At 44.2% G+C, this 23,362-nt stretch overlaps 1 protein-coding gene across 1 annotated transcript; it reads right to left on the bottom strand.

Annotated features, from left to right (window-relative positions):
* Window positions 1–589: 589 nt before the first annotated feature.
* LOC134407044 (excitatory amino acid transporter 2-like) lies at window positions 590–23,129 on the bottom strand. Its single transcript, XM_063138788.1, has 10 exons — window positions 23,000–23,129; window positions 14,270–14,422; window positions 12,212–12,462; window positions 11,915–12,092; window positions 9,054–9,180; window positions 7,450–7,683; window positions 5,027–5,221; window positions 4,642–4,776; window positions 2,730–2,952; window positions 590–694 (listed from the first exon to the last, which is right to left on the bottom strand). The coding sequence occupies exons 1-10, from the start codon at window positions 23,127–23,129 to the stop codon at window positions 590–592; spliced, it is 1,731 nt and encodes a 576-aa protein (XP_062994858.1).
* Between the last annotated feature and the right edge of the window lie 233 nt (window positions 23,130–23,362).

Consider the following 23,362-nt stretch of genomic DNA (forward strand, 5'->3'; position numbering starts at 1 on the left):
CCCTGAATTAAAAGGAACAGGTAGCAAAGGATGGAAAAGACCCCTGAGACCTTGGGGAGCCTCTACCAATCAGAGCAGACAACACTGGGCTAGATCGACCAATGGCCTGGCCTGGTATAAGGCTGCTTTCTTTGTCCTATGAGAGTCCCAAGAGCAGAACAGGCATGTGTAATTAAAAAAATGAAAACAACCCCCCCCATCATCCCCCCTTCCTTTCCCAAGCAATCTCTATGCAAAAAATATACACATATATGCAGAAAATATACAAATCTGTGTGTATGTATATATACACAGACACATGTACAGGGGCAGCATTGTGAACCGCCCAGAGAGCTTCAGCTATTGGGCGGTATAAAAATGTAATAAATAAATAAAAAATAAATAAGCAGCATGTCAACGTAGCTGCCTTGCAAGGAGGGCTGCTGGACGTTGTCCAGGGATCTTGCACCCAGTGCTCTGGTCGTCACAATAGCTGGGTTTGGGTATGACATCCATAGAGGTAATAATCAAATTGTGATTATGCCCTCTGCATGACTGCCCCGTGTGTGGGGGGTAGTGGCGGTGGGAAGGATGAGGGAGAAATGGGTATCTATTCTCCTTTGTCTTCCTTCTCTTCTCCTTCCTCTTCATCATCAGCTGGTCCTTCTTCATCTTTCTCGCTGTATTGAGATGCCGCATCCATTTTCTCAGGAGGCTAGAAGCAAAAACAGGTTCTATATGACGATGATGATGATTCAGGCACATGTATGTGTTCTATCTCTGGACTTCCGGGTTTAAAATCTCTCTAAATCCTATGATCAGAAAACCAGGATTCCAGAGGTTTTTCTTTAAACATCAGCACAACAGGGAGAAATGTTGTCAAATTGCAAGCACAGCAATTGGGGAAAAGGTGCACCAATTGGATTATCCCCTCTCCCATTTTATGGCAACCCTAAATGCAGCAAGATCAAATTTTGCCCTTGGGATTGCAAATCAGGAAATAGTTGCCTAATTTGTTTCATTTGCATACAGCAGCTTGCTGATTCGTATGCAGAGTACCTTGCCCAAAGAGGAATGGGACTTAGCCGGTCTAGGAGCAGAAGAAAATGGAAATCAGAGGTGGTTCTTAATTTATTTCTTTTTTTCTTTTCTTTTTTTAAAAGGTGCTGGAGCTAAAACCTGTTTGGAGGTGAAAAGCTTTCCCTGTAGCTGTCTGTGTTTATTCAGTGGTGAGCGATATTCACTTTGCATATGCTCAAAAGTTTACTCTGTTTTGTAATTGCTTCCAGTGCTAAATCCTGGCAATATCCCTGATTCTTCACTCATATTAAGTCCTGACTCAATGGTATGGAGAAGTGAATGGAACTTTTGCTAAGTGAGGAGGGTTCAAAGATTATCTCCCTTATTAAAAAAGGCTTGAAGAAATCAAATTACTTTAGAAAAGAAAGAGACAGTAAGCAAAATAAAGGGTTAGAAAATCGTGTTTATGTTGAGCCAGTGAACATAAACAGAGTGTTGGACTGGGACTTAGGAGATCTGAGTTCTAATCCTCACTTGGCCATGAAACTCACTGAAAGATTTTAGGCCATTCACTGACTCTCAGCTTAATCTACCTCACAGGATTGTTGTTGTGAGGATAAAATGGAGAGAAGGACCATGTAAGCCACCTGGGCTTCCTTACAAGAGGAAAAAAAGGTGGGATATAACTCTAAATAAACAAACAAATAAATAAATAAATATTATGTTCTCCTCCTGAAAAGGCTAAAGTATTCTGGATTTACTATTGTAAACAAGGCAATTCTCACTGAAAGAAGCAAAAGGAAGTACTTCTTCAGGTGATGCATAAACCAACCAGCGTGACTCATTGAGCAAGTACACACGGGTGTGCTCATCACTTCACGATTGCAGCGTGTGCAAAGGACACATTGCAAATTTTAAAAGAAAACACAGACAGAACCTTTTGCAGCACCTTGCATCTCCTCGAACTTTGTGCTTTTTAACGGAGTGGATTCATGCATTCAGCTGTGAAGGTTGAAGCAGTTGCAAAGCATGGGATGGCAGGTGTGTGTGTGTGTGTGTGTGTGTAGAAGAGCAATGGTAGATGTGTTCTTCACAGCTGAAGTCACACAAATGACTATCTAAAGAAAAGCGCGCATAAGACTATTAGGTCCAGAGTCCAAAATTATCTAGCTGCACCGCTATATGCTCTCCTGCGTGTTCCTTTTGCAGCTAAAACAGGACCTGTCCTCCCTTCTAACTTTATATGTGAACAGGGCAGACAGGAGAATAGAAACACAGGCCCATTGCCATATTTTGGATCCCGAGAAGAAATAATATATTGAGCGACATGGATTCATGCCCTTAGGCCTTGGGGGCTGTCTTCACGGTGCTGGGTTGGCACCGCCTCCCTCCAAAACCCCCTGCGATTTCCCTCTCCTGGGGTGCCGGAGGGTAATCCCGACGCCAAGAAGGGAGCCTGGGGTTTCTCGGAGGTCATCCGGGTAGCGGAGCCAGCTCCCACCCTCTTCCTAGTGGAAGGCAACCAATCGTCAGATGCCTTCCACCAGGCACTGCCCCCGGATTGGCCCAGAATTTTTCAATCCGCAGCTTCGTGAGGAAGCCCCATGGTGGCTCCGAAGCTGCGCCTGTGTCAGGGCTTTCCTCGAGCGTAGACAGCGCCCGAGTGGCTGCAAGCCTTCCTGGCTCGGCTCTGTTTTCTGGATGTTCACCGGAAATATTTTCCTCCTCACCTCCTCCTCCTCCTGGCTGGGCAGGACAGTGTACCCTGAGCCGATGGAGCCCTCCAGGGGCCCCTGGTGGTTGCCCAGAGCTTGCAGTTTAAGGGCTGCAGGGTCCAGCTCGCGCCCCTCCGCCCTGGCATCAATGATTTCCAGCTCTTTTTGTGAGAGATGGTGGATGATGCCAGCGCCGAAGGAATCGCCCACCACATTGATGGAGGTCCTCATGCGGTCCCTGCGAGAGGAAGGGAGCAAAACAGGGGAGAGGTTAGGGTTAAGAGTGACGTGGTAGAGGCCTCTCCCCGCCCTCACTCTCCAACTTCCCTGCACGCCTTTGTGGTTGTGATCCATTTCTTGTGGCAGGAGCCCTGTGTGGCCTGCCATTTTGACAGGGCTCTCAAGGAAAAGAAAAGCGCTGCTGTTAGAGCTGCCTCATGCAGGTACGTTCGGCATTTGATTACCGCTCCACCAAGGGGTGACTTGGATGTGCCATCAAACACCACCTAGAGAACCTTCATCTCGCATTCTAAAGCTTTCCAGTGGAGACCGCTCCACATTCAGGAACCGAGAATTCTAGTACCGTACATGCCTGCATTGAGTTACCCTTAAAAATGTCACTCTGAGTTTATTGCTTACATAGCATCCAAATAATCAATGGAATTTTTTCCCCTTGTGGTTCCAGCTCAGCTTTCCCCAACCCATTGCCCTTCAGAAGTGTGGTACTACAACTCTCATCATCCCCAGACAGTATGGCTATTTGGCTATGTTTGCGAGGGGAGCATGGGAATTGAATCCAACATATCTGGGGGCGCCAGGTTGGGGAAGGCTGATTAAGCTCATCCTAAACGGCAACAGACTTCTCAACAGCTCTAAGTGCAGCGGTTTTCTTTCCTGTCAAGCTGGCAGGATTGCAAAAAGGCCGCTGTCTGTCGTGTTCCGCTTACACCCATCCTCCATTCAATGTGTTATGACGGGCGAAAATATTTCAGTCCTGCGATGCTCATTTGGAAGCTGAGTGGTGAAATTTGTAACTATCTCAGATGTGAAAAGGACAGGCGTGTAACCATTTATTTTCTGCGCACATTTTCCTGCAGATATGGAAAACCATGGATGGGGACGTCAGTTAGGTGTGCGTTTTAAGCGTGAAGTCGACGCACGTGCACTTTATGTATCACAGTAAGAGTACTGTCATTTAAATTCATTTTATTCCTTTATTTATTTTTAGGGGGTTTATGCCCTGTCTTTCAATTTAACTAATTAACAGGGGAGGGGGGTTTACAAAATGATAAATGGGAAGGCGTTTCGGAGTGACAGAATAGATCCTTAAATTAATACGGTACGTCTTGGCTAATGAGTCAAAAGCATATTACATGTCAGACATTTTCAGACGAAGCATAGGAAGAGGGTCTTGAGGGTATGTGATATTATTGCACTGGGTCATGGGGAAAAAAGTTTGAAGAACACTGGTATGGGACCATGTATGGCGGGTTAGTGTGTAAGCTATCATAATATAATTAAAGTGTAATATTTTTGCTGAGTACTTGTTATTTTAATAAGTGGCTTTAAATACTCTAGGATCCGTTGTTGATGAAGGATGGTTTCCAGAAATAGAAATATATACATAAATGTAAACAAATAAACCCACCCCGTTTTCCAAGTTTAGCCCCATGCCACCCACCCCCCAAACTGAGTAGTCTACGCCCCTGAAGTATCTGTCCACTGTATGAACAGAATGCTGGACTTGATGGACCCTTCGTCTGATCCAGCAGAGCTATTTCTTACGCTCTTAAGAGATTTAGAAGAAAAACGGGTAAAAAAATAATATTCCCACCCCCTGCAAATTAGTAAGATACAGGTAAGCATTGATTTCTGTTTTCAGCCATGTTCCTCTTCCCCTTCGATTCCTGCCCCCGGTGACACTCACAGTAGCCAGTCCACGGCAATGAGGAGACTGACGTCTTGGGTGGGGAGTCCTACAGCCGTCAGGATTAGAAGCATGGTGACTAAACCCGCACTGGGTATACTGGCTGCTCCTACGCTAGCCAATGTGGCAGTCAGGCTGCAGGAAGAGGTAGAAAGAGAGAGAAATGTGATACTCATTCATTTATGCTTGCATTTGTATGAACAGGCTGTTTTTCCACCCCATAGGCCGGAGGTGTCCAAACTCTTGCAGCCTGAGGGCTGAATTCCGTTACAGAGAAGCTGTCAGGGCCACCTTCTAGTGGTGGGCGGAGCTGACGGCAAAAGGGGCGGAACCAAATGATCAAGGTTCTAGAACAAGTGGCCTACCAGGAAGTGCCAGATCTCACCTGACCGTTGCGATCTGTCCCCCGTCCAGATTTATGCTGTTCATCTGTGCAATGAAGATGGCCGCCACAGCCTCATAGAGGGCGGTGCCATCCATGTTGATGGTGGCGCCAATGGGTAGTACGAAGCGCGTCACCCGTTTGTCGATTTTAAGGTTCTCTTCAAGGCAGCGGAAAGTGACCGGCAGTGTCCCGGCACTGATGTGAGGGGGAAGCAAGAGGAAGAGATGAAAAAGCTATACATAATTTCTCCAAATGTCCAAGGAACATTCTCCCTCTCCTTCATGCGCTCATACCTGGACGCAACGTGGAATCGCATCATTTGTACATCTTTGAACTGAGCGGTCTAAAAGCCCAGGTCACACTTAACTTGAAGAATAGGATGGGCTGCCCAGTCAGGTTGCTCCCAAGTCCCTTTGGTTCATGTGTAATGTCTGCCTATGGCCCTTCCATAAAGTCTGTCTTTTTCTCCATTCTCCCTCCACTGAGAATTGAGTTAAAAAGGGTCAAAGCGGGAGCTGCAGGGTTGGAGGTCGGTTTAAAAAGACCTTGAAGTGTGACATACTTTATGGGCAGCTCCCTATACGGAGCGTCCATGTTTTGTTTTGTTTTAAACATTGTTAGGGTGACCCTATGGAAAGGAGGACAGGGCTCCTGTATCTTTTCACAGTAGCATAGAGAAGGGCATTTCAGCAGGTGTCATTTGTATGCATGCAGCACCTGGTGAAATGCTCTCTTCATCGCAACAGTTCAAGCTGCAGGAGCCCAGCCCTCTTTTGTATCTGGTCAAGAGGGCAAGGCTCCTGCAGCTTGAACTGTTGTGATGAAGAGGGCATTTCAGGAGGTTCTGCTGAAATTCCCTTTTCTATGCAACTGTTAAAGATACAGGAGCCCTGTCCTCCTTTTCATATGGCCACCCTACATTGCTGGAATAGAACACGAAATCAACCACAATGCTCAGAAAACATTTAAGTTGGGCTTAACATGACAGCTGTCAAAGGGGCAAACTAGATGATATCTTAAATGCATTCCTAGGTTATTGTTGTTCATCAAAATTGGGACTGTGATGTGTGGCAACGGGAAAGTTAATTCATCCCCTGTCACGGTCCTGTCAAAAAAAGAAACTCCCCAAAGCTGTTATTCTGTGGAGGAGGGAAACGGCATTGGTGGCAACAGCAGTCAATAGTTTCAGGGGGTTGAGTGTTGTTGGGATCATGGGGGGTGGGGAGGGTTAAACCCCTTTCCTGCACCCCATTGCTGTTCCTGATCGCTCCCCTCCATGGTTGATATTTAAAAGAAAAAAATAGACATGTTAAATGCAACCTCACTATTAATGCTTTGTCTACTTTATACTTTCACAACAGACTAAGGATGCAATCTAGTATGCATGTACCTAGGAGTAAGCTAAATCAGGCTTGCTTCTGAGTAGACACAGATAGGATTGGACTATAGTCTAGGGTGATCATATGGAAAGGAGGACAAAGCTCCTGTATCTCTTAACAGTTGTATAGAAAAGGGAATTCCAGCAGGTGTCATTTGTACGCATGCAGCACCTGGTGAAATTCCCTCTTCATCACAACAGTTAAAGCTGCAGGAGCCCTGCTCTCTTGTCCAGATACAAAAGAGGACAGGGCTCCTGCAGCTTTAACTGTTGTGATGAAGAGAGAAATTCCCCAGGTGCTGCATGCATACAAATGACACCTGCTGGAATTCCCTTTTCCCTGTCCTCCTTTTTATATGGTCACCCCACTATAGTCTGGATTAATCATCATTCTATCTTTCCTGGACTTTCTGGGAGGTGGATTGGGATCTCTCTCTCTCTCTCTCTCTCTCTCTCTCTCACACACACACACACACACACACACACACACACACACCCCTCACAAAACCATAATTCCCAAAATTCTTTAGTTGGGGAAAACCATGGCAGTTCCCCAATTCCAAAAAAGACACATGTTTGTGGTATAATATAGGGGTGGGCCAAAGACAGATCTCCAGTCTTTGGGACTTCAGCTCTCAGAAATCCCTGCCAGCACGCTGGTCAAGGGTCAGGAATGTTGGGAGCTGAAGTCCAAAACACCAACCCTAGTGCCAGAGGCTGGCTGTAAATCTGCTCCAGGTTTCACTCATAACTCTGAAAGAGTTATCCAAGGTGTGGAGCACCTTGGATAGCTCCTTTAGAATTCTGACTGGTTCGGACTGAAACCTGGAGCAAATGCACAGCCCCATGGACGTCGGTGCCACCAGCCTCCATGGCCTAGTGTAGTAGACGTAACTCCCACCCCCTCCATCATACTGATTCACATCTACATAAAATGTGCTGATAGTTCTCTCAAGAGAACAGGGGCACTTCAGTGTTCTACATGGGAGGTTTGATAGCCCTTCTCTGCTTCCATGCATAATAAACAGGAAAAAGTTGCCTGCACCTGGAGGCAGTGCCAAGCGCAGTAATCCAGGCCTGGAATATGCCGGCATAGAAGATGAAGGGGTTCTGGCGGGTGATGACGAAGAAGATAAGAGGCAGAATCATAGCACCGTGGATGACCAAGCCCACAATGACCGTCACCATGTACATGCCCAGCTGCCGGGCCACCACCTCCAGGTCTTTGATATCCGCAATCTTGCCACAAATGAGGGAAGCAATGCCGAAAGGCGAGTACCTACAGAAAGGAAGGCACAGTGAAGAGACGGCATGCTGTAGCTGTCACGAGAGGAGATGACCTTCCTTTCCCCTAGTCTGTTGCACAGTTAACAGCTAAAGAAATATGTGCCTTTAATGGGCACAGAGAATAGCTGGAAGATGCTTGCTCGATGGCTTTTGATGGCTGGTGGCTACTATGTGTGGAAGGAGAGAAAGGAAAGCTAGAATGTAACCCGGGAAGGAGACAGAAGTCTGAGAGATGGCTGAAACAAGCAGACTATTTGGGAGTGGGTGGAGATCACGTGCTCAAGTACCCAGTTTGCTTCAAGGGGAATTTGCGCTGCTGAGTCATTGACTGGGAGCCAGTGAAGATTATTACTCCCTCTCTGCCCAAGGTAGGGTGGGGGAGGTACACCGTATTCTAAAGCACCTGGGACCTACTCCTAGGAACCATAGGATTATAGATTCATCACCATCTTCATCATGGTCAGTAGACCAGAATTAAGTGGACAAAATTACAGGCAAAGAGAATTTGTCTTCCTGAAAACTAAAAAACTAAGGAAGAAGAAAAAGCTATCCGAAACTTTCTTCATTTTAGCAGTATAATGTAGTGGCAGGGAGCGAGGAAGTAATTTGGTTGCTGTTATTGTTAAACAATGGGCAGTTAAAAACCCCTTGCTGATCTACTGCAAATCGCCCAGAGATCTACAAGATGCCGCGATGGCCACCAATTTGGATGGCTTTAAATGAGGTTGGATAAATTCCTGAAGGAGAAGGCTATCAATGGCTACTAGCCCTGATGGCTATGTGCTACCTTCAGTATCCAAGGCAGTAAGCCTATATACACTAGTTGCTGGGAACATGGGTGGGAGGGTGCTCTTGAACCCGTGTCTTGCTCTGGGTTCCTGGGTTCCTGGTCGATAGCTGGCTGGCCACTGTGTAAGGCCCCTCCTTATTGTTTTACCATGATTTAATTAGAATGTAAGCCTATGCGGCAGGGTCTTGCTATTTACTGTTTTACTCTGTACAGCACCATGTACATTGATGGTGCTATATAAATAAATAATAATAATAACAGAGTGTGCTGGACTAGATGGTCTGATCCAGAATGGCTCTTCTTATATACTTATGCTAGATCCAGATTGACCTTCTGCCTATCCCTGCTCTAGTCCTCTCTGCTAAAACCTAGCAACTGCCAAATTTATTTATTTTATTTATTACATTTTCATACTGCCCAAGAGTCTAGGCTTTCTGGGCAGTTTCCAATTAAAACTGCTGAAGAAGCTTCTGAGTTATTATCTCTAAGTAGCTATTTTGCATACAAATTCCCTGGTCTACTGGGGAATTCCAGAAACGAATCTCTAGGTTGCATATCTGCGTCCTTCTCACCACATGATCATAGAGACGAGCTTCATGATGATCTCGTTGAGGATGTTGAAGAAATCGGCCATGGGCTTGGCCTGGTCCCCCATCTTTCCCATGGCAATGCCGAAGGCAATGAAGAACCCGATCAAACCTGTTGGGGGTGAGGCAGGAACGGGGGTTCAGAGACAGAAGGGCGCCTCCAGCCCCGCAAAATCCCCTGGAGCACGGCCCACCATGTTAGAGGATGGCAAACATGGACAAGAATCCCCTCAAACGTCTCCTCTTACCCTGCCCACCAGAGAAGGGAGGAGAACAGATGAAATGAATTTTTGTACAACGTGCAAATTCTGTGCACTTTTTTTCAGATGTCAGATTGGTAATAATAATAATAATAATAATAATAATAATAATAATAATAATATGCCGCTCGATTATCTAACACAGATTCCAGAAATAATGATGAGGAATACCTTTTGGAAACACACACAATTGAAGCTTTCTAATTAATTTTAAGTTGAACAACCTCAGCAACTGCTGGATGTATGCAATTTAGTAATGTATGTATGTGTTCAGGACTGTCTGTTTGTTATTAATGTTTTTTCATTGGTTCTGGTCAATGACCGTAATAAATTCATTCATTCATACAAGTTGAACAACGTATTCCCCGTTTTATTGTATTATTAGTGGACAGACCTGGTTTCGCACGAGTTTCAGTCGCCCTTAAGTTTGATGCTGCGAAGCCTTCAAGCAAACGTACACAACTTACAAGCTGGACCCATTGTGTGCACCCTGTCCGAGTGAAGCCAGGCCCACTGGCTCCCCTAGGCAGGGCCCCTGCGATCGTGCACCCCGTAGCTCCCTGAGGAGGGGTCTATAGGCTCCATTGCCCTAGGGGGGTCTATTCCACAGCAGTGGGGCAGGGGACGGCCATACAACTCTGTTCCTCAACTTAATAATTTCTCCTGGCTTCGAAGTTGTGTGCTGATCAGAGACGTCTGCCCGTAGTGGCTGAAGATGTGATTACAAGTTTCAACCACAAGGATACATTTAGATTAAATAAAATCAGGGTGAATAAAAATCAATGCTTTTTTTTTTAAAAAAAAATCAGATTTTTTAAAATTTAAATTGGATTTTTTTAAATAAAATGCTTTTTGAGGAAAAATCTATCTAAAGATAGTTTTCTATTTAAGATACCTTATAGTCCAAAGGTTACTCATCATGAAATAAGGATTAGTTTTTAATTATGTAGCATGAGGCTGTATATTCATGCAATATTTAATATTTTTTTTGGTAAATGAACTCCATTAATCCATTCACAATGTCATGCTCTTCCAGAGGTTTCTGTAAGATTATTGGGCAATTTTTCCATCTAGAAGATATTATCACAGATGCTTGGTGTTACGGTTGTCAAAACTGAATTTGTGTCTGCAGAGATCACAATCCCATTGTACCTTTGCTAGTCTATGTACACAGAATCAACCCCTTACCTCTTAAGGGCTAAGTTTCAAAAAATTCAATGAATAGAGTGCACTTTTTGGTGGCGGGGGAGTTACATGATTAAATCAAGTCTTCCTGAGTAGTGATTTAGATCATGATTTAAATCAAATTGATTTAAATCAAATCCACCCTGATTAAAATTAATTAATGATTTAAATAACAGCAAAAGAATGCTAACTTGCAGACCCCTAGAGTCCCCGTAGGATTCATGCCAGTTTCAGGTGTCTTGGTTTTATGGTCTTGGCGCCATGGTGCAGACGGACAGATGGACAGACAGACACTCATCCTCTTATGTTATTAGGAGACTGATAACTGCTTTGGCTAAGCAATAAAGGTGCAATTTCTGATTTAATCAATTTTAAGGCAAAACTGTTTAATATGAATACCCCAAACTCAACGTTTTACGCTGTGTTTGCCTACTGCTCCCCTCCCCGTATCACAGGCCTGGTCTGGTCATGCAGCAGAATGAGGGATGTGAATGAGGTGGTGGCAGAGTCCCGAGGTGGTAGAGTAGACGGTACCATTTCACGCTGCAGAAGGAAGAGCACTGTTCGGAATGCTCCCCCATGATTGATTGATTTGAAGTATATTTATGCCGCTCCTCAGCCAAAAAGCCTCCCAGAGAGGCTTACATATACTGTAATCCATTAAACGAGACAGTCCCTGTCCGCAGACTTACAGTCTGAAAAAGACACGACACCAAAGGAAAAAGGCCTGGGGAGGGAAGAAGGAGGAAAAAGTAATTCTTTCAGCAGGGCTGGTGGAATGGCCCTGCTCTCTCTCTCTTTCATCAGCCCCTATATAAAGAAATAACCTGGAAGTAGAAAGCAAGCACTGCAGGAAGAGGGCTGAGATAGAACCTTTACTCTTGCTGTGCTAGCTTTTTTCTTTCTTTTTTTTTGCAGGGAGTTCTTGCATGAGAGAACATTAAAAATATACATTCTCTACCTGCAGCCGGAAGTGGTACAGCCCACTTGACCACCTCCGGATTCTGCCACTATGTTCTGTTGCATGACTCGACCAAGCCTAATGGCATTCATAGTATTTATTACATTTATATCCCACCTTTTTCCTCTTTAACAAACCCAAGGTGGCATACATAATTCTTCTCCTCTCCATTTTATCCTCACAGCAACAACCACCCTGTGAGGTAGGTTAGGCTGTGAGTCTGAGACTGGCCCAAAGTCACCCAGTGAGTTTCTATGGCTGAGTGGGGACTAGAACCCAGATCTCCCGACTCCCAGTCCGACACTCTAGCCACTACACCAAAGTGACAATGTTGTGTGTGTGCTTTAAAGTGTGTTCGTCCGTGCAGGCCGAGGATTTCCTCATTGTCACTGCTAAACCCTTTGTTTGCTTTTTGTTCAATGTGCAATGTGAGTTCTCACCCAAAACGTTCATTCCGGCCTTGAACTCCAGCTGTTTCTGGGTCACGGTGCTGGGGCCCACATTGACCTCCGTGATGGTCGCGTTGAGCACTGACCCATTGGTGTGAACTAGCTGACTGATGTTTTCCTTACGGACCACCACCGGCGGTACAGGCACCTTCGTCGAGACGGTTTGGATCTGCGTGCGAAAGAGGCAGGAGGGCGGGTGGAGAGGGTGGTTTAGAAGAAAGCACCCGTAGCAAAGCCCTCTCCAGCCTTCTCCCTGGTGCATCTGTGACTATCTGCTCATTGCATTACCTGCTGGAAACAGGCCTGCACCAGGTTCTCAGGGAACAGGTTCCTGACCAAGTCCAGAAAAGCATCCAGGCTGGAGACATCCTCGTTTGGGGTCATTTCCACGGGCATCTTCTTGAGTTTTGGGTTGCCAGGGTGGATGGACAGGACCAGAATGACGCCCAATATGGCCGCCACCACTGTGGTCGACATATAATAGACCATGGCACGAGTGCCCATGCGCCCACTGGATTTGGCATCCAGACCAGCCAGACCTGCCCACAAAACACATCACAGAAGTTACAGGAGCATAGAGTTGAAAGGAACAGAGAGGCCACATTGTCCAAACCAGTCCTCTCTATTCTTCATAACCAATTGGCTGACTTTTATTTTTTTTAACCCTAATCCTGAAGTCCACCAACTGGACTCATGCACAAAATACTAACTGCGGAGGGTGGAAGCAGATGCAAAATGGTGGATTTAACAAAGGGGCTGGCAACTTGGGAGGTCTGGGGGCAGATATCAGATATTTGCATATTTAGGTTGGACCCAGATTCCAGGGCACTCGTGGATTTTCGTGGGTCCTTTTCACGACGCGGCCTGCGTCCCGTGCACCTCCCACCCCTCCTAGCCTCCTTCATGTAGCCTCATGCTACATAATTTTCTGTTTTCCAACAGAAAAACACCCCAGTAAGTCCAACTTATTTTTAAAGTTGGAAGTTGCCGCTATCTCCCGCTGTGTGCAGGGGAAGAAGCGGCATCACAACAGCCCACTGAATGGGCCATGTGCACGTTGTTTACTTCCTCTTTCCCTTCCCTTGAGAATGAGGAAGTAATGAGGGACAAATGCACTGGCAGAGAGGCGGCGGGAAGGAAACGCGATTTACCCCTGTGAGATGATGCTCTTAGTCATACTTATGAGTAGACCCATTGAAATTAATGGGATTTAATTTAGTCATGACTACTTTGTTCAATTGATTTCAATGAGTCTAAGTATGACTAAATATAATAAGAATATCAACTAACCTTCCAACCTGCATTACTTGGATAATATGCACCACACAAGCACTGCAGAAAAGGTTCCTGAGGGAACTCTCCAGCCAGCCTGAGGTGGCTACAAGCTACCTATCTAGGAACAGAGACCTCTCTCCCATAATCCCAGAACTCCACAGGCTCCATTCCCTACTGCTAGGCTTGTCACTAAAATGGTTCTTTATTTAGTATTTAAAAAGTTTTGTCTCTCTTCAAGTTTATAAGGACTGGAGAAGATTCCCCCCCCCCTTTTTTGGTATTGTCTACTGATCACAGCATACAGCGGGCAGACCACAATGGGCCTGCTCAGACAACTCACTAAGGGTTAGAGGATAGGCCTCTAACCCTTTTTCAGCAAATGATTACTGAGCATGTTTAAACTGTGGTTATGTAGGCACCATAGTTAGGAATGGTTTACACATCATGCTAAGTCATGGTTCATACAACAACATGGTACGCCATAATGTTTATCTCAAAATGCCTAACCATCATGGCTTAGCATGTTGTCTGAACAGGGTCAATGTGAACAAGCTGTGTGCTTGTGCATGCAGGCCATTTGCTCCTACTTTGCTGGGTAAACTACCTGGGATGGGTACAGCTTCTTCTGATATCTAAAACCGATATTATGGTTAAGTGAACTCTAAACAAACCAGACTTTGTAAGCCAACAACAAATCCCAGTCTAAAGCTGGCTTGTGATCCTGGCTTGTTTGGGTGTTCTTAACCATAATCCTAGATTTCGATGTCACAAGAAGCGACACATTTCCAGGATAATTTACCCACTCCTGAGAAGGGAGAAGGGAAGCAGGAGCAAATACAACTGCACACTGCTTGTTCACACCCTGCTTTATTATGCCATAGATTTGGGATTAAAGTGAAGCATGAACGTGGCCAGTGGCTTCTAATACACATAATATATAATTTTCTTATGATCTCACAATGTCTTCCTTATTTTGGAGCTCTTCAGGTGGCCACCTTATCTACTCTAATTAAGCAATGTTAGGACATGGGATGTGGAGAAAGTTCTCTGCCAACAGTGTGGCCCTCTTACCTGAAATAAGACTGGATATCACAAGAGGCAAGATCAACATTTTTAACATGCGCATAAGGATGTCCCCAGGAAAAGAAATCAGCATGACCAGGTCGCTGTCAAGTGGTGGGAGCAACCTCAACAGACTCCCAAGCAGAGATCCCAAAATCACCCCTGAAATGAAGAAGAAAAATACAAGGTCTTCAGTTATTTCAGAAGAAGTCTCCTTCAGCAAGGCCGGCCCGACTGTTAGGCAGAGTGAGGTGGGCACCTCAATCAGCAGATGCTGGGAAATCAGGGATTGGATTGCTGGTGTGGAATTGGAGAACAGAGCTGTGTGTGCCAGGTGGCCTGCCTGCCCTGCCCCCCTAAGTTCATCCATTGCCCACTGGTTTGGTGAAGGAAACCGGGGCTGGCCCTACCATTAGGCAGAGTGTGGAAGCCACCATTCATTCTGCCCTAGGCCCCCTATAAGCTACAGTCAGTAAGTAAGATTCAATTGCCAGTTTGGCAGGTTTTCATATATGGAATGGGAAAGAGGGCGCCATCTTGCCCATTGCCTAAGGCTGCAAAATGTCTTAGGTCCACCCTGGTGAACAGTCTTGTCACCACTAGTGTTGAAATAAAATTCATCAGCGAATCTGGACAGTTTCTGGAGTGGGAGAGGGCACCACCATCTTGTCCTTCACCTCAGGGTGCAAAATGTTTTGGGCTGGGCCTGGTCTCTGGGGTAAGGCATGGAAAAGACTCCATTCTTCCTCTCCCAGCCTGCTCAGTTTCCATGCTAGATGCAGTGGAAGGAAAGTCTCTTCCTCCACAACCAGTATGGAAATGCAACCATCTGCTGGATGGAGGACGGATCATCCCATCCTTCTTCAATAGTCTGGTTTGTATTTATTTATTTATTTATTACATTTATATACCTCCCTATAGCCAAAGCTCCCTGGGCGGTTTACAAAGATTAAAAACAGTGAATGTTAAAAACAAATATAAAAAAATAAAACATCAAAAGCAAAAAAACAACAATATCCATTTAAAACAACTAGTAGAAGGAAATTCTTTTTACTAACCTGCTAAGGGGCTAGTAGGCTGCATTTCCATGCTGTTCACAGAGGAAGGTAGCTTCTTCTTCCTCATGGCTACCATGGAAATACAGGCTACTACTCTTACTGGCCTAGTTTAAAAAATGCCTTCTATCAAGGAGGAAACAGAGCAATATGTTACTTCTCTGCAGTGTTTACTAGCTTCTTAGTAGGCTGTGTTTTTAAGAAGTTTTTTCTCTCATATTTTTAGTCCTTCTGATGCCTGTTTTAACCTCTTCTCCTGCTTTTAATTAATTGTTTTATTATGTTGGTTTTGTTTATATGTGGCTAGTAACTTTTGTGGGCCAATTTACAGGGTTGACATAGATTTAATAGTGAAATGCTAGGTGGTAGAATGCATTGCATCACCCCAAACCGCTGCTTGGGGGAGAGTGATGTTCAGCTGCCTTATGTGTTCTAAGTGTAAATATATATATACAAAGTTATTGTTTATATTATGTATATGGTTCAGGAAATAAGTAGGTCTCAAGGTACTTACAATTAGTAGAGTGGGGTTGAATGATTGGATGGTGAAGGGGGAATGCTTTGATTGGCTGTGAAAGAGTGGGAGGAGCTGGAGAAATGTATCTATATATAGTTGAGTGAGTGAGAGGGAGGGGTATGAATGAATGAATATATTTTATTACGGTCATTGACCAATACCAACAGTACATTTAACAAACGCTCTATACAAAATATGTTAACACATTAAAACTACCAAGATCTAGAGAGTCAGAGTTCAAAACAATTATATCAACAAATCCATCTAAAATCACAGAGTACACTCAGGGGCTAAAAAGGTACGGCATGTTATTGCAATTGCACAAAATTTAGCTACTTTATTGGTAATATAGGGAATCTTATCAGAGAGTAATAAGGAAATATAAAATTTTGCAGTTCTACCCGGGTATTTATATAAAATAGGTAGAATAAGATCATTCCTAAGATCCCGATAAAAAGAACAGTATAAAAGTACATGCCTCGCCATTTCAACATCCCCGTTAGGGAGGGGTATGAGATGGTATGAGAGGAGTCTGTAGAAGTATCAGTGTGAGCTGAGTTTGAGATGAGTCTGTAGAAGTGTCAATGTGAGGAGATTTTAAAACTATGTAGTGGAACCTTGTACTAAAGAAGTGACTGAAACCAATACGCTTTGAACCGTGTAACCATATGCATTTGAACTGAGGAAACCATTAAGCTTGAACACGCATTTACTTGAGTTAATAAATTCCAATTATATTTACAAACAACTGGTGTGGTCCGTGGAGGAGTGTGAGGAGAAAACAACAAATGGTGGCAGAGGAATGGGAAACTGAGGGCTAGGTTGTGGGGCCTGAAAAAGAGGCGAGACAGGAGCAGCAGCAGCAGACTTAAACCCCCAAACACGTCATTAGCACGGGGGGGGGGGAGGGGGGATTGAAGTGGTCCCGGGTGCTAGTGTTGTGGACAGTCCTGTCAGGTGCTTGTGGGTGTCTCAGGTGAAGTTGGGACGACATGAGGAGGCAGGGCATCACAGGGAGCCATAGTTCTGAATATTTGGCTGTGTTAAAAAGAAAAGGAAAAAGGAAACTCCTCTCAGTTTGTTTATTTAAACATTTGTTTCCCACCCTATATCACTAGGATCTCAGGGTGGCATACCGGTATAGAATACCAGTATAGCTGGTTAGAGTGCTGCACTAGACCCTTTTACTCCTGATGTGCTACTTTTCTATTTGCAGAGATATTTTAAAAAAGAAAGAAATTAACATGGGGTGGGATATCTCTCACTTACAGTCTATGGTGTAACTGCCCATTCAGCCATTCATTCTGCTTCATGTCTAGACCAGGCCCGAATAACAACTGCCATGCTATGTGAAATCACAAGGATCCACCTGTTCTACTATTTGCATATGCTCCAGGGATGATTCCTAAATCAAGTATAAAGCTGAGCAACCCTAACCACTGCACAGCCTGGCCTGTCATTATGAGCTTCTTCACATGAGAGAATCATTACACACTCATGATTGGCCACTCATGGAAGTTTACGAATCCTTTACATGACGTCGTCAACCTCCAGGATGTCTCCCGCACCTTCCCCCGGCAATCTCGCTTTAAAAAAGAGATAATGCACTATTTAAAACTATCACGGGATATTGCAGACCACTAGATGGTGTTGTTTCATTTAACTTCATGGAGCTTTGCCAAGAGGTGAAGTTTTCAGTTACAAATCACATGGTCACTGTTGGTTGCCGTCTAAAGGAGCTGTAGTCTAAAGAACCCCAGAGGAAGAAAAATGGAAAGGGTGCAGGTTTTTTCCTTAATGTAGAGTTGTTCTTTGTGGCATAGGAGTGAACAAGTGCGACCTGCAAGAAATTGTTGCTGTGTGGAGTGCTTCTGTTTAGGGTTCTAGCTTAGGGTGACCATATTTGGGAAACCAAAAAAGAGGACACCTAGTGTGTGTGTGGGGAAGCAGCTTTCTGAGTCCTGCAAAAAGTACGTTATTCCCCCGCCACCTTAAAGAACCCGATTGGAGTGGAGGAGGGGAAAGGATTTCATTCTGCACCACCACCATCCACTCCAATTGGGGCCTTTTCTATAATGTCCACGAATGACCCACTTTCCCCTTTAAGACCTCAATTGGAGCTCGGGGTGGGGGAATGATGTGCCTCAAGAAAGCATGTCACTCCCTCCTGCCATGCTAATGGCAGCCTTAAAGAGGAAGGTGTGTCATTCCAGGACATTATTGAAAATTATAGAAAATCCCCCTGACACTATGGAAAGAACAAAAACCAGGACAAATCCGGGGAAATCCTGACAGTTGGTCACCCTATTCTAGCTGGCCGGCCAGCCACTCTCTCTTACAGAATACTCCATTTCATTCGCCCTCCTAATTGTTTTTTATTCCAAGGCAACTGAACATATTCATTCTTCACTGGCCTGTTTGGGGGTTTCTCCCTCCTTAGGTGTGTGTGTGTGTGTGTGTGTGTGTGTGTGTGTGTGTGTGTATCAATGTCACATACAGTACACAAAAATTATTATTAATAACACATCCTAATATTATAAGAAGATAAACCAGTAATCTGTATCCTAAGAATATAAAATTTAGCCTTCAGTGGCAAATTCAGTGACATAAACTATTTTTCCATATATTTCCTTATTCTGTTTAGAATCTTAAAATGAAGGCATTGTTGCTCTACATACTATTTCTTACAGAGCACTGTTGTTATTTGCCATACCATAAAAGTTGGATAGCTGGGCTGCATATATTAACAATTATACAAGCAGCAACTGGATCTAATCTAGTGAGATAGAATTTTTATGTACTAGTTAGTATTATAATTTTATATATTTGTAATAATGTACATTATTTTTAAAATAATTAATCTTTGTTTTGTTTTAAGCCACAGAGGAAGGCCATACAGGCTGAAATTATTTTGCTTCTTTCCTCTCTTATTTCCATGAGTGATTTGAACCACTATTCCATCATTTTCATCTTATGGACTATATAGTGACTTTTTTCATTCCCACATAGTCAGTGCTGGGCTCTGAGAATTTGCCATACATTATTTTGTACTTAACATAATTGTGCTGCTATTATTATTATTATTATTATTATTATTATTATTATTATTATTATTATTAAATTTGTGCTCTATATTTATAGTTTATTGTATTAGTGATTTTTAAATTGTAGTAATATTGTTATACCTGTGACTTTTTCTGTTGCTGTACATTGTGTGTCAAGGAATGTTTCCCTTTCTTGGTCCGTTCTGTTATTTGGGCTCCTCTGGGCCGCGGGGCCCTGCACTGTGGCTCCTAGCCGCATCGCTGCCCTCTTGTATGTGGCTAGTATCATTTCAGCCACATAAGCAACTTGAGCCCTTTGTAAGCTGTAGGGACTTACAACTTGAACACTGGGAATGCTGTGCCCTGTGCAAAACCAATCTGCTGCTTTAGACGCTGGCTGTGTGGGAGTGCTGCGTTCAACCTTCGGGACAGGATCATGATATTACTGATTTCTAAACCGTTTTGTGGAAACAGGATCTTTTCATGGGATCGGTTCAGAGAGGCAGTGTCCTACTTGGAGTAAAGCCAGGCTACAGGGGTTCACGCCCCCGAATCCTCACTGGGAAAAGATCCAGGATAAAAATGGCTGGATGCAGCCAGAGCAAATACCATCAGCAGAAGGGAGGGGTCAGGAAAAAACGAAAAGCAACCCTCTCGTGAGCTGACTTACTTTCTGTGCCATACAGACCCCCATATTGAACTTATGGAAGGTCTGTTCTCACCCATCATCACCCCCTGTTCTTTCTTTGCACTGAAACACCTGGATTCTCTGCCAAGGAAATTCAAGTTCTGCATTCAAAATGCTCCGTACAAATCAAGGACATTTGTTGGTTTTAATTCTGAATGTCAGATGAACGGTTCGAAGGGCTCTGTGCATCAGTTGGGCAATTTTGGCCACAGTTTGTGCAAGGGTTAGGAAAGATGAGGGGCCACAATCATTACCGTCATTTCCCCAAAAAACTATACCCAACATCACTCAGAGCTAGAAACTTGTTTACGAATGGAGAAGGAAGCTAAGAATAAAGACATAGACACCACAACTAGAAACTTTTTAAAATTAAGACTACAGTGATGACGGAAACTGTGATTTCTAAGGGTCTGGATTTGGAGCAAAATATCAGGCACGATATGGAGTGTTAATATTCTGCCAGGCTTCCTGACAAACTATTAAGAAAGGCAAGTATATAATTGGAGGAATCAGAGGGCAAAGTTTTTCCCCCCAGGGATGTATCACTTTGGAGTGCAAGTGCATGTTTAAGTCCCCCCATCCCACCCTCCGCAAATAAACTTGCAAAAATGGACAAAAAAAGGTCCAAAAAATGGACCTTTCTTGGAGAAAGGTATTGACCAATGACCATTTTTGCAAGGCATAAGGGTGTGGTTGTTACCAGGACTGCAGCATGCAAGAAGGGCAAGTTTATCCAGTCCATCCCCTCTCCAGCTGTAATACACCCACACCCACCACACCCACACCCACACACCCACCCACACCCACACACACACCCCTTGCAGCTACAAGGTTTAGAAAATAGGTTCCAACTGACGTCAATGGGAAAAAGTTTCCGTTAGATTCCTTGATATTAGAGCTGTTTTTTATAAGACCTACCCAGATCAGGATGTTCTTTCCCCACTCTTCTTGACAGGCCTTATTCCGATACAAATAATTTGATAAGGCAAGTCTTATAAAACTACGAAGCAAAACTGGAGGGTCATGACATTGGGCTTTTCCACATGAGACATTTATCATTAGCTTGTTATTCCCTTCTCACAATTGTTTACGGGTTCTTTAGATGGTGATGCGCCATCTAAAGTTCACAATTTTTGTGAACCGTCCAGAAATTTTTGTGAACTGCCCAGAGAGCTCCGGCTACTGGGCGGTATAGAAATGTAATAAATAAATAAATAAATAAATAAATAAATAAATAAATAAATGCGACCCTCCAGCTTCTGTGTCTAACCAGCACTTTCAGTGACATTTTTTTAGAGCAGGGGAAATGCGGCATTTCATTGTGAAAATGAAAGAAAGTGCGATTTGCTCTTGTGTATTTGAACTTTTTCGCTATATACCACGGGGCCACCTAGAGGTTATGCAGCAGAAAGGCAGAAAAGGAAACACTCATTGTGTAGCTTTGGATCTCAATTCTGCAATGAAACCGAAAGTAGATGCAGCGGTTTAACAGCCTTGTGTAATAAAAGCTCATTGTTTAAAGCACCCGTAAACAACTGTGAAAAGGGAATGACAAGCGCATTATCAATGCCTCGCGTAGAAAACCCCGAATGTCCCTCTGTACAACCACTCCTGGAATACTTTGGGTCACTAGCATGATAATAACTCAAGATGAGATCCGTGCCCACCCCACCCCGCAACCACACACACTGCAAACCCAGCTCATATTTTCCCTGGCACAAAATTCTCTGCTCCTTTCAACACATGAAATACTGGTGTCCTCTAGACCCTTTGGTCTTCTGGTTCAAGCTGATTAGGAGCTGGCAAGCGGGCGCAGGGACGGGTGGGGGAGGGGGTGCTGGGGAAGCTACAGGGATTAGACCATGTTTAATTTTCTTTCTCCTGGGCAATGACGTAAGAGAAACAATGAGAGACTAATGAAATCCTAGCCCTTTACCCTATCAGTCTGCGGTCCTGCCAGTTCCTGTGAGACTGGATGGTGTGTGTGTGTGTGTGTGTGTCTAGGAGTAGGCATATTTGAATCTGCATAACTCATTAAGTGAATGTTAAGACTGAAATATGATGCGTGATTTATTTATCAAGGGAGGAAAAGGCTGGCAGGCAGGAAGTAAATGAGGAAGGTAATTGTATTTTTTTTTTTAAAAAAAACATCAGTTAAAACTAGGCAAGCTTTGCATGTTATACAGCGAATGCAAGATGAAGAGATCTGTGGGTGCTTGCATGCTGCTACCCCCAAAAGAAGTTGATTCAATACCACCTTAGCTGTATTTTAAAAGTATGTAAGTGGCGATAGGGGATATGGTGCAGGCTTCCAAAACTTCTTTTTCTGCAATACTGGTTTTGCTTCCCAATCCCAGTCTCTCCCTCTTCCACGAAAACAATGCTCCTTCTTTAACTACTCTGCCGTCAGCCTCTTCCCAAAGGGGTCACAGGAGGCTAAGAACCCAGCCGTGTTTGCAGGGCAGTGGAAGTGTGTGTGTGTGTGTACAGCTGCAAGATATGGCTGCTTGCCCAAAGATGGGAGATTAGATGAGGGGCTGTAGAAGGTTACTGCCTAGCCTAGTCTTTTTTCTTTTAAAAATGTAGTCTCATTGATAGAAAATGTAACATATAATTGCTTTCTCTTCCGGGACATGACAGTCTCAGAAATTGATGTGTCGAGAGGTATCAGGTTTTGGATTCATCTTTAACTCAATCTGAAACTATGGGACTCAGATTTTTTTAAATGCACATGTCTGTCTTTCTCCTGTCTCTTGACTTTCAATATGTGCTCAAAGCCCTGTGGTGGCTGCAAATCTGCGCTGTGTCAGTGATATGACGCAGCTGCAGATTAGCAGCCGCCCCAGAGCTTTTCCACGAAGCTGCGTGGTTAAAATGTTGAGGACTTACCTCTACTTTTTCGGTGGGAGCGAGGTCATTTGTAGGCATGCAGCACCTGGTGAAATTCCCTCTTCATCATAACAGTTAAAGCTGAAGGAGGCCCACCTTCTTTTGTATCTGGTCACTCTAATATAGTTCCTCCAGCTTGAATTGTTGTGATGAAGAGGGAATTTCACCAGATGGTGTATGCATAACAATGGCACCTGCTGAAATTCCCTTTTCTAAGCAACTGTTAAAGATACAGGCGCCCTGTCCGCCTTTTCGTATGGTCACCCTAAATCCAGCACATCTATAGAGCATCAGGTTGTAGAAGGCTGCTCTAATTGCTACATCAGCCTTGAACCTCAAGCTAAAATAGGCTGGTATTTTTGGCTGTGCCCTTTTGCTTTCAGGCCTGCCCATTGCTAGAATGTGGCCGGCCTCCAAGAGCTAGAATTTGGCCCTCAGACTGAAAGAGGTTCTACACCCCTTGGGACAGCAGAGAGACAAAAGAGGGCAAACAAGGAGACCAAGGGGGTGGCTTTCCACACTCCCGCATGCCCCACTCCGCCTTACCAAATATGGTGAGAGTGAGCAACAGGTTTCGCACGAGCCAGCCACAGTGCTTGTCTTGGCAAGGTTTCGGCAAATCTTCCAGGCTGATGTGGGGGCCATCCGCCATGGGTACCTCCACATGGTTAGTCATTTCTGGGGCCACTCCGAAAAGGCCCTGTGTTTTTTTTGTCTCGAGGAGAGAGCGGAAGGGGCAGGAAGAGGGAAAGAAAAAGAAAAACATTAATTTGGATGGAAACTAAACCCAGTTCTTCATATCAATAAGAAGAACAAAAGCATTTCATAGATTAATTAGTTAGATGAATCAACTAAGGTTCCAATCCTATGCATGTTTAGACAGAAACAAGTTCTACAGCCTGGGGCATG

Source organism: Elgaria multicarinata, chromosome 11 (genome assembly GCF_023053635.1).
Source record: "Elgaria multicarinata webbii isolate HBS135686 ecotype San Diego chromosome 11, rElgMul1.1.pri, whole genome shotgun sequence".
Taxonomy (NCBI): Eukaryota; Metazoa; Chordata; class Lepidosauria; order Squamata; family Anguidae; genus Elgaria; species Elgaria multicarinata.